Genomic DNA, 14065 nt, shown 5'->3' with positions numbered 1-14065 from the left:
TGATTTTAATTTTTACAGTAAGATGTTCCCAGAAATTCTTTAAATTATAACAGCTTCATGCCCTGAAGATAGAAATCTTTGGTCTATAACTAATATGAAACGATCATCTGTCTGGAAATACTTTTTCTTATCCTTCAGTGATACATCTGCTTATTGGATTGTGTGTATGCACACATCTTTCTGTCTAGGAAGAAAATAAGCCAGAGAAGGGAAATAGGAAACAGGCAAGAATGGTGGGTAAAGGACCAACACAAGTTAATATCCTACAGGGAAATAAGTCTTAGTAAATTCACTCTTCAAGGTCCTATTTACAGTGCCATAGCACAGGAATATCACCTGTTGGGTTATGGGAAAACTCTGACATTCTTCCAAATTCCCACTTATAACTTATGAAGACTAAGTTTCCGCCTTCTAGTATAAAATATAAGTCCATATGGTTTATATCTAATTGTGAAATTTAAGCACAGTTTTCCTTGCAATTTACAATGTGTGTTAGTTGCTTCGCCGTGTCTGACTCTTTGTGACCCCATGGTCTGTAGCCCACCAGGCTCCTCCGTCCACGGGATTCTCCAGGCAAGAATACTGGAGTAGATTGCCATTTCCTTCTCCAGGGGATCTTCCTGACCCAGGGATTGAACCCAGGTCTCCTGCATTGCAGGCAGATTCTTTACCATCTGAGCTACAGGGAAGTCCCTATAACTAACAATAGGTATGTAATTATTCTGCCAATGATTTTGGATGTTATATACATAAATTGATACATACTTAATTTTTATTAAAATTGGTTAAATTAATTCTTAAAATCTTGGGGAAAATGATATGGAGGAAAAATAAAAATGATTATTCTCAAACTTTTTCAGGAATTCTTTTAGATGTGCTACTGAATGCTAGCTGTATGGCATAATTCAGTTATAAGAAAGTGAAAAAAATACCATTTTTGCCTTCTCAAAACAATCACCTTACTTGGCCTTGAAAAACTCCCTACTTCCATCCTGAAGTGCTTTTCTCCAACAGCTCAGCATAAAAATTAGATCAATTGTGAGCAGAAGATCCTCTAGCAAAAGACATTTCCAACTTTTGAAGAGTATGTGCGCGTGCAGGCATGTGTGAGTATGTGTGTGTGAGCTTGTCATTGTTTGAGAGGCCATGGGAGAAAGGACAGTCTCCCCAGAGCCAACTTAGCATTTAACAGGAACAATAAGACAAAAACAAGGTCATCCAGAGTTCTCAAAAGTTATGTCAAAAGACAATGAAGTGTTAAGTACATGTTGTAAACCATGAAAATCCAGGACACAATGAGCAAGTGATGAAGTTTGCTCTGAACATAACAGACAAATGAGTATACTGATATAACATGATTTTCATTAACTATTCCTTTGCTCCCAACCTCAATTAAATGCTATTTATCCTTCAGCAGCAAAACTTACTACTATCAAATGTGTACATGAGCTATGCCAGGCTTGCACTGAGATCTGAGAGACTGGAATTCTATAACTTTACTTCCAATCTTCCTTTTTAAAAAATCTTAGAAATGAATTTAGTATAGTTAAAAAGTGAGCAGTATGCTTCAAATCCAAAACTATGTTTTTCTTGTCAAATACTGCTCTCTGTAAAGTGCATCACCAAACCCCAGCAGAAACTTACCCTTCAACTTGAGGTCGACATTACGTCTGAGCCAAGGATAAATCCCATAGCTTGGCATATCTTCAGGAATTGGATTACTGTGTATCCAGCCATCACAAGCAAACCGGAAGAAATTATCACAAGGGTCCACAGACAGATTTACTTTACTTAAGATGGAAGCAGCTATTTAAAAAGAAAATCATAGGATTAATGACAAGCACTGAACATTGTGTACTGGTCTCTTCCAAATTAAACAACAATGTCATATCAACCAGTTCCCAAACCTTGGTTTTCACATTTCCCTTCAAATGACTCCCTGAATCAACTTTGTCATATTAAACTACTACATTCAGACTGAGTGGATAAAAGTTTGCTGGTATTATTGTTATTGGTTTTTGCAGGACCACCCCTAACATCTGTTTCAGCAATACAAATAGAGTGTACAGGTAAACTGTCTGCCAGAATGCATGTGACATTTCCTTCAATTCCTTTCATTCTTCTGCAAGGTGACTTTGCCACTCTTTTCACCAGCATCTATTTCCCCTGCCTTGAATCTGGGCTGGCCTTATAACTTGCTTTGACCAGAAGAAAGTGGCAGGGCAACTTTTCATGAGTTTCAAAGCTAGGCCTTAAGAGGTCTTTCATCTTCCATATTAAATCCCTTTGAATGGAGCCCTGAGACTGCCCTCTGAAGAGGAGGAGGTACGGCCACGTGAAGAAAGACCAAGCTACCACCAATGGCCAGGCATGTGACTGAGACTATCATGGACCTTTCAGGCCAGGCAAGCCTCCAGCTAAATGCAGCTATATGAATGAGCCTAAGGCACGGACACGACTGAGCAACTTCACTTTTACTTTTCACTTTCATGCATTGGAGAAGGAAATGGCAACCCACTCCAGTGTCCTTGCCTGGAGAATCCCAGGGACGGGGGAGCCTGGTGGGCTGCCATCTATGGGGTCGCACAGAGTCGGACACGACTGAGCAACTTCACTTTTACTTTTCACTTTCATGCATTGGAGAAGGAAATGGCAACCCACTCCAGTGTCCTTGCCTGGAGAATCCCAGGGACGGGGGAGCCTGGTGGGCTGCCGTCTATGGGGTCGCACAGAGTCAGACACGACTGAAGTGACTTAGCGGCAGCAAGGCAATCTCCACAGAGGAACCCGACCAAACCCAAGTCATCATAAGAAATATTAAATCACTAATTCCAGGCCTTTAAGGTTTGGGGTGGTTTGCTCCACAACAAAGACTAACTGAAACAGAGGCCCACATGCAATATCTCAATGTTGAAAAGATCTATTTACAATATATTATTACTTTCATAAAGACCTGGAGGGTCAGGTATGGATTCTTGAACCCCTTGACATTTAGGGAAGCTCTCAGAGAAATGAACCCCTGAAGAGATCCAAAGAGGCCCTGAAAGGAAGCTTGGGGCCATCTTACAGGGGATTCTGGGTTGCAGAAGGAGAGGGCTGCTGCTTTGGCCCCACAGACTCCTTGTCCAGGGCAGAGGTGTGGCCAGAGCGGGGCAAAGTGGAACTTTCTAAATGAGGGGCCCAGGACAGACACCTCTCTTGCCCAAGTCTAGGGGCAGAATTGGCTATCTGTATAAGTTAACAGAAAGACACAGTAGACTGACCTGCCATTTTTTCCTTTCTTAAAGCCACACTCAAGTCCATACAGAAGATAACCAATAGAAATTTTGTGCGTACCTAAATATGTATCCACAAGCTTAAAAAAAATCTTTCATTACAAAACGAGAAGGTCCCCAAATTCCTAATACTAAACTCCAACTCTCTTTCAACTGTTGGCTACCACTCTAACCTAAAGATATGCACCAAATCATTTTTTTAAAGGGCAGCCAATATTTTAATGACATTGGAAAGATGACATCCTGTGTGATTGTATAAAATTAATTGTATAAAAATTAATGCCAGAATACATTTATGTTTGAAGTAATGGAAACGCAATGAGTTTTCAGCTAAACATGAATGACTAGCCAAAGAAGTATAATCTGTATAAATGTAGATATGCATACTACAGTTTGGTTATGTGTGGTTCTTCCAGGTTTAAAAGTAAGGCTACTTATTTCCTTAGCCAGACATTCTATGAAAATTTCAAACAGCTTTATGTCTTCGATGAAGTGAATAATATACAAGCACCCTAATCGCTACAGAACTTCAAATTTCTCACCACTCTCAATCCTTCCACACACCCCACCAAAAAGCAAAAAAAAAAAAGTGGTTTAGAATCTAAGTTTGACAAAGTTTAAATTAATATTTTTATCTTTCTTCTTTTTTTAATTAATTAATTTTAATTGGAGGCTAATTACTTCACAATATCATAGTGGTTTTTGCCATACATTGACATGAATCAGCCATGGGTGTACATGTGTTCCCCATCCTGAACCCCCCTCCCTCTTCCCTCCCCATCCCATCCCTCAGGGTCATCCCAGTGCACCAGCCTGAGCACCCCGTCTCATGCATCAAACCTGGACTGGCGATCTATTTCACATATGGTAATATACATATTTCAATGCTATTCTCTCAAATCATCCTACCCTTACCTTCTCCCACAGAGTCCAAAAGTCTGTTCTTTACATCTGAGTCTCTTTTGCTGTTTCACATATAGGGTCATCATTACCATCTTTCTAAATTCCATATATATGCATTAATATACTGTATTGGTGTTTTTCTTTCTGACTTACTTCACTCTGTATAATAGGCTCCAGTTTTATCCACCTCATTAGAACTGATCCAAAAAATATGGAATGCTTCACAAACTTGTGTGTCATCCTTGCTCAGGGGCCATGCTAATCTTCTCTGTATCGTTCCAATTTTAGTATATGTGCTGCCAAAGTGAGTGCAATATTTTTATCTTTCAAAATTAATTAGGTTGTCTCCAATTACAATTTTTGTTTCTGCTACTATTTCATCACTAATATGTAATATGAAAATATGTTAGGACACAAAGTTTTCATTTTGGTTTATATTTATGGTTAATCAGGCTCTGCAGTCACAGAATGAATCTGCTGTGTGACACCTCAGGGACATGGATCACAGAAGTTTCAGTCCCATACAATATTTAGAGTCGCACAGAGGAGCCTACACACACATTTGTGTTCACATAAGCACACTGTTTTCTGGCTACCTTCCCAAATCCCCTAGTCCCCAACCCTCAAATGTATCCCATCTCCTCAGTGTTCTTGCAGGTATCTAAACTGCAAGATCAGCTCTGACCTCAGTCCTGATACAAAGTAGAGAATACATCACTCACACTGAATTTGGAACTGAGCCCACTAAGTGGAAAAACTCCAGCTATAGCCTCTCAATTCATCATTCTCAGTTCACAGCTGGGCACAGGGTTGCACCTTCTGCAGAGGAGCTGTGACTTAAAATTGCAAGGGACCATAATTGTCAAGACACCAAAACTCCTTTCCCCCTATTCAGTTCATGGATAAAACTCAGGGAGTCTTCTTTTAATAAAAGAAATATGATGACAAAGAAACTCTGCGAAATGCCAGGCTATGTACTCCCTCAAGTCATCACATACAAGACAAATTGCTATTTGGTCTCCAGCTAGCGTTTGTGTAGTAGAGGTGGAGGCACTACTCCTTATACCAGCCTGACTTTTTAAAGTTTAACAAGGGCTAAAAGTGGTGGGGTGGGTGGTAACTAATACTGAGCGGTTTCCCTCTGTGCCAGGAACTATGCTAAGCCCTTCTCAGGCAGGGTAGCCTCATCACGTACTCCAGACCCAGACCACCTGATTTTGAATGCCAACACCACCATGCAATAACTATGCAACCTTAGGTGGGTTACTTAGCCTCTCTGTATTTTAGTTTCTTCATCTGTAAAATGGGGTAATAAGAGCACCACATAGGATTTTCATGAGAATTAAATGAGTACATGTAAAGCACTTAGAATAGTGTCAGGCACACTGCCAAATAAATACAGTTGCCAGATAAAGTACAGAATACCCAGTGAAATTTACATTTCATATAAGTGACTACTTTTATAGTGTAAGTACTACCAAATATTTCATGGGGGCATACTTGTACCAAAAAAAATTTGTCATTGTATCTGCAATTCAAATTTAACTGGGCATCCTGAATGTATGCATGTAGCTAAATCTGGAAACCATACATACAAATTTGCTATTACAATTTCACGAACACTCATGCTAAACTCTTGAGGCCAGATGTTTCAGAGCTCATAGAGTCTAGAAAAGCAATGCAATGCATAAACCACAGATGATGTAATACTGCCAGCAATTTCTGAAGTAGCACTCCTGAAGCAAACACATTAATAATTCTATAGGGAATAGAGCACATTCTCTGAAGAGGGATGAACAATGCCGAAAACAGCCTCACATGAGTTAAGATATAGTTTTGCCATCACAAGAACTGACGCCAGGTCCAATCTTGCCAACTGAATTACAATGCTCTCTGAGTAAGGGGCAAAGGGTAGGACATCATGGACCTCCACTTCTAGTACTCCCACCATCATTGTTTTCTTCTATTCTCATAACCAGCATGATAAATTAAAAACTCTTCTCTGGTGGCTCAGTAGTAAAGAACCAGCCTGCCAATGCAGGAGAACTGGGTTCAGTCCCCGGTCAGTAACATCTCACATGCTGCAAAGCAATTAAGCCCTGTGGGCCACAATGATTGAGCCTGTGCTCTGTAACGAGGAGCCACCACAGTAAGTCCACTCACCACAACTAGAGAGTAACCTCTGCTCTCCACAACTAGACAAAGTCCATGGGAAGCAACAAAGGCCCAGTGCAGAAAAAAAAAAAAATCTTTTTCCCATTTTACAGATTGTGAAACTGAGCCATAGGTGGGTTTATGTATTTAGCCCAGATCACACAGCCTGTATGTGGCCAGATCAGCCTTCGAACTCAAGTTAGCCTCTCTGCTCTTATCCACTACCACCACTATCATTAACAAGTCCTTTCCTTGTTTCCTCACTTCTTTGTATTCTTTCTCCACCTGCTATTCTGAAAGAGGGATTAAGATGTGACTAGAAAAGAGAAGGAAAGGCGGCACCTCAGAAAAGATGGCACCTGCTCGCAAAATGCCCAGAAAGCCCTTCTCCCAAACATCATCCTACAAGCAACACAAGCACACAGCCCCGAGGAAGACACGCACGCAACACACACTGTGCCAAGGCAGGCATGCACGCGATGCACGTGGCACTGAGGCAGGCATGCACAAGACGCACGTGGCACCGAGGCATGCATGCATCGCATGTAGTGCCAAGGCAGGCACACACACGGCGCCAAGGCAAGCACACATGCAGCCCCAAGACACACACGCACATGACGTATGTGGCACCGAGCCACGCACGCATGCGACACACGTGGTGCCGAGACAAGCATCCACGTGACACATGCAGCACCAAGGCAAGCATGCACGCGGCACCGAGACACACACACACACACACACACACACACACACACACACACACACACACACGTGACGCACATGGCGCCGAAGCAGGCACGCACGCACGTGATGCACATAGCACCGTGACACGCATGCACGTGACACATGTGGCCCCGAGGCAGGCACGCACGGGACGCACAAGGTGCCAAGGTAGGCACACACGTGGCACCGAGGTACACACGTGGCACCGAGGCACACATGCACACAGCACCTAGGAATGCACGCACGCGACGCGGTGCAGAGATACGCACGCACGTGATGCTTCTAGGCCCGAGGAATGCACGCACGCGACATACCTGGTGCCGAGGCAGACACACACGCACGTAGCACCAAGGCACGCACGCACGCGACGCACGTGGCGCCAAGGCACCTACAAATGTAACGCACATGCGGGGCCGAGGCACGCACATGACGCACGCGGCACCGAGGCACGCACACACGTGACGCACATGGCGCTGAGGCACGCATGTGACGCACGCGACGCACGCAGCGCCAAGGCAGGCACGCACATGACGTGCACACAGCGCTGAGGCACACACACACGCGGTGCTGAGGCATGCATGTGACGCACATGGCACAGTGGCACACACGCACCTGACGTGCACGCAGCGCTGAGGCATGCACGCACGAGGTGCTGAGACACTCACGTGATGCACGCAGCGCCGAGGCACGCATGCGCACTCAGCAAGGCTTACACTAGAAACAGCTAGCAAGGGAAACAAGCTGTCAGAAAGCAATGGGATCAGTGTCATTCTTCAGGCTTTACTTTTTCATTATTGTGATTCGTAGTATAGACAAAACTCATGAAATAAGTGGTCCTCTATACAAAAACTCGAGTAAACTCAAATTGAAAGTTTGAGTTCAAAAATGTAAATTTAACACATCTGCGAGACCTGTTCCATAGCCAAAGCACAAAGGGACATCAGGTCTAAAAGCTGTCCTCTGATAATCCTACCTGGTCCTTCATCCTACTCCAAGTCACCCTCGCTCCACTGGAGAAAACCCTGGGTCATCTGCTCTGCTGGGAACGAGAATGAACCTGGGAATTTGCACTTTTTTTTCACCCTTTCTGGGACAAGATAAAAAAGCTGCAACAGTTGTCTAGTCACTAGACTCCAGTAGGTCTAATGTTATGAAAAAATGGAGCAAGACAGGACTAGGATCCAAGAAAGTTACCTGGCATGGCTTCTGGCACACGGGCACAGATGGACCAGAGCCAGACATGAACTTGAAGCCCAGCCCTGCCGCTAACTCAGGTTATGACCCTTAGCAAGCTATTTAGCTTTTGGAAGCCTACATTTCCTCATCTGCAGTTGGGCCAGGTGATAGCACCAACTTCATGGGGTTCTTATGAAGACTTTGTGAGATGGCACATGTAAGTCACAGAACATATTGCCTGGTTAAAATGTGTGTCAGCAGGATCCTCTATGATCCACCTCCCAGAATTCTGGAAATAAAAGCAAAAATAAACAAATGGGATCTAATTAAAATTAAAAGCTTCTGCACAACAAAGGAAAATATAAGCAAGGTGAAAAGACAGCCTTCTGAATGGGAGAAAATAATAGCAAATGAAGCAACTGACAAACAACTAATCTCAAAAATATACAAGCAACTTATGCAGCTCAATTCCAGAAAATAAACGACCCAATCAAAAAATGGGCCAAAGAACTAAATAGACATTTCTCCAAAGAAGACATACAGATGGCTAACAAACACATGAAAAGATGCTCAACATCACTCATTATTAGAGAAATGCAAATCAAAACCACAATGAGGTACCACTTCACACCAGTCAGAATGGCTGCGATCCAAAAGTCTGCAAACAATAAATGCTGGAGAGGGTGTGGAGAAAGGGAACCCTCCTACACTGTTGGTGGGAATGCAAACTAGTACAGCCACTATGGAGAACAGTGTGGAGATTCCTTAAAAAATTGCAAATAGAACTACCTTATGACCCAGCAATCCCACTGCTGGGCATACACACCGAGGAAACCAGAATGGAAAGAGACACATGTACCCCAATGTTCATCGCAGCACTGTTTATAATAGCCAGGACATGGAAACAACCTAGATGTCCATCAGCAAATGAATGGATAAGAAAGTTGTGGTACATATACACAACGGAGTATTACTCAGCCATTAAAAAGAATTCATTTGAATCAGTTCTGATGAGATGGATGAAACTGGAGCCGATTATACAGAGTGAAGTAAGCCAGAAAGAAAAACACCAATACAGTATACTAACACATATATATGGAATTTAGGAAGATGGCAATGACGACCCTGTATGCAAGACAGGAAAAAAGACACAGATGTGTATAACGGACTTTTGGACTCAGAGGGAGAGGGAGAGGGTGGGATGATTTGGGAGAATGGCATTCTAACATGTATACTATCATGTAAGAATTGAATCGCCAGTCTATGTCTGACGCAGGATACAGCATGCTTGGGGCTGGTGCATGGGGATGACCCAGAAAGATGTTATGGGGAGGGAGGTGGGAGGGAGGTTCATGTTTGGGAACGCATGTAAGAATTAAAGATTTTAAAATTTAAAAAATAAAAAACTAAAAAAAATAAATAAATAAAATATTTTTAAAAAAATGTGTGTGTGTAACTTAAGAATGAGACCAAAAAAAAAAAAAAATAGACTGGTGGTTGTCAAGGAGTGTGAGATTAGCAGATGTAAACTCTTTTACATATAGGTGGTTAACAGGGTCCTACTGTATAGCACAGGGAACTAAATTCAGTGATGGTGGTGGTTTAGTTGCTAAATCATGTCCAACTCTTGTGACCCCATGGGCTGTAACCTGCCAGGCTTCTCTATCCCTGGGATTTCCTAGGTAAGGATACTAGAGTTGCTTGCCATTTCCTTCTCCCAGGGATCTTCCCAACCCAAGGATCCAACTCAGGTCTCTTGCATTCCAGGTGGTATCCTCCATTGCAGGCAGATTCTTTACCAATTGAACCACCAGGGAAACCTGTGATAAACTATGATGGAAAAGAATGTATACGTACTGTGTGTGTGTGTGTGTGTGTGTGTGTGTGTGTGTGTGTGTGTGTGTGTATAGTATATAGTATAGTGTATATATATACTATATATAGTGTGTGTATATATATATAGTATAACTGAGATTGCTGTACAGCAGTAATTAACACATTGCAATTCAACTAAACTTCAATTTTAAAAGTTTTTAAAAAGGACTCTAATAACACAGCTATCTAACCTAGTATCTTTGTATAAAGCCTCAGAGTTTAAAAGCCCTTTTACCTATGTCTTTTCCATTTTAATCAATGCCACTGCCAAAAACCTAAGTATTTCCTTGATTCTCTGTATTTTTTTTACAGCCCACATCCAGCTAAGGTGATAGGAATGTCGATGGTCTCTGTCTTCAGGTTTTAAGAAAGGCCATTCAGTCTTCCACACCCCTTTCTGATTTCCTTATAGTGACTTGGAATACTGCACAGCTGTTTTATTGCAAGAAAAAAAAAAGCAGGAAACCTATATTCCACACTTCACACCAAGACTTGAAAGTAAAGTTAAAATTTCATCAGAACTACATTTCATACTTGGTAAACCTCAAACAAGCAAAATACTAAAAATACCACCTGTTTTCTCTTCCACTCCCCAAGGTACCATAATTATAACTTGACACAGGGTGGAAAACTGACTTACCAGCTTCGATGCATTCTGGCTTCAGGCAGTACTCTGGTTTAGCATGGAGACTTAAGAAACCTTGACTCACTGAAAAAACAGACCAAAATAAATGACTGGCTTGCAGCAGACCACCAACAGGTAACCCATTGTCAGGCACACTTATGAGACGTTTGATATCTATTCATCCTTCCCTGTATTGACACCACATTCAAAAATCCACTTGGCTCAGTGTCACAGAACCAGACTCTGGTCACTAGCTAAGAAACCTTGGTGAGCCTCTTGGTTGCTCCCAAACTTGGTTTGCTTGAACATGAAGACAAGTGGGCACAACTAGACCTGTGCTTCTTAGAGTGGGGTCCCAGGGGCAAAGGCAGCACAGCGACACCACCTGGGAGCTAGTGAGAACTGCAGATAACCAAGCCCTACCCTGACCTTCAGACTCACAAACTCTGGGGTTGGGGCCCAACCATCCTCATTTTATTTATTTAATTTTAATCTCTTTATTTATGGCTTTCCCGGGTCTTCACTGCTTTGCATGGGCTTTCTCTAGAGAGTTGCGGTGAGTGGGAGGCTACTCTCCAGTTGTGGTGCGTGGTCTTCTCATTGCAGTGGCTTCTCTTGTTGCAGAGCACAGTCTCTAGGCGCGTGGGCTTCAATAGTTGTGGCACAGGGACTTAGTTGCCTAGCATGCATATGGGATCTTTCTGGACCAGGGATCAAACCGGTGTCCCCCGCATTGGCAGGCAGACTCTTAACCTCTGGTCCACCAGGAAAGTCCCATTTGCATTTTAACAAGCCCTCCATGTTATTCTGATGCACACTCAAGTTTGAGAACCATTTGGTTAAATAATCCCTAAAATCTCTATCTCCGATTATCTGTGGTTTAAGTCTAATCATTTCACTTTTTGTTTACAACTACATTCTCATTTTAGTGATGGGAAAATGGAAAGTTATAGAGTGTGTCATTTGGACTAAATCCAGAGTATAAGGAGAAAGCTAGCATATGTGGCATTTAAAGTTCTGCATCTTATCTAAACCATTCATACAGATACAGCCCATAAAAGGAGGAAGAGTAACAGTGATTTTTTTTTCTGTCAAGAGAATCATTATCTGCCTGTCCTGTACTCCACACCCGCCTCCCAGCAGGCCCAGCCCAGCTACCACACAGATACAGCTTGGTGGACCAAGTTTCCAACTACTTCCACCAAAACAAAACCAAACAGAAACCCTACAAGACCTAAGTAGCTTTTCATCAATGTATTTCCCCCGTCTGGCTGGCAACTTTCTGCAAATGTTTGGAGGGGTGCCCTGTTCATAAACTTCAGGTGGCACCTGGACGTTAGCAGATATGAGTTTAGCCTTTGAAAATATTTGTGGTAGCCAAGGAAATTGTGGGGAATTCATTATGGCTGTACTCTGTGAGCAGAAATAAGGAATCGTTTGGAAATGTGGCTGTGGGGAGATGGAAGGTAGAGGGTGAAGGGAGGCCAAGGCCTTTCAAGGTATCCTCAGCAGAGGAAAAGTATCCCTATGATTCTGCTAGAGATGGAAGACCTATATATCACCTGCCAGTGTGGCAATTTGTGTTATTTATTAACCCACATTCTAAGAGGAGCCTGCTTTTTCTTTGTTCTTTTCTCTGCTGCCATCCTCCAGTCTTTTTACCTGTGTTACATTAAACATTCAAGAAAATTGCCTATGAAACAAACATCTCAGGCCTATTTTTAAGAAAAGTATCTTAAAGTTATATTTTTATTTCTTTAGAAATCAAAAAAAGTAAAAATATATATGTGGAGCATAACAATTAGCATGAAATATTTCAATATGCCTTGGTGATTGAACCATAAATTTTTCCCTTCAGTCTATTACTATATGTTTACCAAATGTTCTTTAATGAGCATGTTTTTTTTTTAATGTGGAAAAAGAAAGTTTATTGTAAATAATAATATTTTATCATTCTGGACAATACCTTCTTGATACTAACCTTATTTTATTTTAGAAAGAAGATAATAAAATAATTAAAGACATTCCTTTCAAGATACAAACTTCCAGTTATAAAATAAATAGGTCATGTGGATGTAACATATAGCCTGGTGACCATAGTTAGTAACACTATATTGTATATCTGGAAGTTTATAAGAGAGTAGATCTTAAAAGTTCTCACCACAAGAAAAAATATCATTTGACAAAAATACCATTTCCTTTTTAATTTGAGAGCATACAACTACTTAAAAGCAAATGTCTCTGAATGTATACATCCAAATGGACATGGCCACCTGAAGCAATACTTCTCAAACTTTAATTTGCAAATGAATCATTTGGGAATCTTGTGAAAAATGCAGATTCTGAATCAGTAGGTCTCGGGTGGGGCTCCAGCTCCTAAGTGATGCGGATGCTGCTGGTCCACGGACCACACTTGGGAGTAGCGAAGGCTGAGGGAGAATCATTCTCTAACGTCATCACACCTTCTCTTAAAGATTCTAAGTGAGAGAGAGCCAAGTTATCGGGCACATTGGAAAGTTATTTTTTTTCTATTTTATGTAGGCCTCCTTACCCATAATAGCATCAACTGGCTTGATGAACTTTACTGTGCTTGAAAAACTTTAGAGCTGATCCCAAAGGATCATCTTCTCTCAAAGAACAAAGATTTGGAATCCCCTAATTCTAATGGTTAGGACTCCGCATGGCAGAGGGTCTGGGCTCAATCCCTGGTTGGGGGACTAATATCCCACAGGCTGAATGGTGTGGCAAAAAAAAAAAATGCTGCCATCATGAATATTCTAATAATATGCTACAGCCTCAGAACTTTCATAAGAGTGGGAGGAATTTCAAAGAAGCTTCAAGCAGCAGTAACATCATTAAAAAGAGAACATATTTTTACATAAACAATAATCACTTGGATTTTTAAGTTTGGGAGTGTTTGCAAAACACTGATAGTCTAACTCTGTAGTCACTTCTCACACAGTGCATAGTCCTTGACGTTATCATTTTTCCCCCAGTTGTGAATTTGAGGATAGGACACTTGCCTAAACCCCAAGTGCCAAGAAATTTCACAACAGTTTTTAAAAGCCTCAAGTTCAGTTGCAGGAATAGGAGATTCAGTGATAAACCCATCTAATTTCCTAAATCTTCAGCCACAGAAAACATGGAAAGATGGTTTGCTCGTTTAGCAGTTTTCAACCACACAACCCTAACTTTTTAATGGTTAATTACTGGCTTTCCCTTGCCAAGATAAACGTGGCCGCCTGCATCCTGCATATGCCAAGGTCTGTTTCCAGGCTTGCTACATTTCAAACAGCACCTAGACTCTCCTCAGGAAAGGGCTTGGACCTACATA

At 41.8% G+C, this 14065-nt stretch overlaps 1 protein-coding gene and 1 non-coding gene across 2 annotated transcripts in view; both read right to left on the bottom strand.

Annotated features, from left to right (window-relative positions):
• PHEX (phosphate regulating endopeptidase X-linked) overlaps positions 1–14065 on the bottom strand; it is a 207919-nt gene that overhangs the window by 192739 nt on the left and 1115 nt on the right. The window contains exons 2-3 of the mRNA XM_004021961.6: positions 10747–10815; positions 1645–1806 (exon numbers count right to left, since the gene is read on the bottom strand). Coding sequence (XP_004022010.1) covers positions 1645–1806; positions 10747–10815 — 231 coding nt within the window. The remainder of the gene's footprint in view (positions 1–1644; positions 1807–10746; positions 10816–14065) is intronic.
• LOC114111864 (U6 spliceosomal RNA) lies at positions 4384–4490 on the bottom strand. Its single transcript, XR_003587597.1, has one exon. It is a non-coding gene; the product is annotated as a U6 spliceosomal RNA (small nuclear RNA).

This window comes from Ovis aries, chromosome X, assembly GCF_016772045.2.
Source record: "Ovis aries strain OAR_USU_Benz2616 breed Rambouillet chromosome X, ARS-UI_Ramb_v3.0, whole genome shotgun sequence".
Lineage (NCBI taxonomy): Eukaryota > Metazoa > Chordata > Mammalia > Artiodactyla > Bovidae > Ovis > Ovis aries.
The sequence above is the reverse complement of the archived record's forward strand: the minus strand, read 5'-3'. Positions and strand labels throughout refer to the sequence as shown.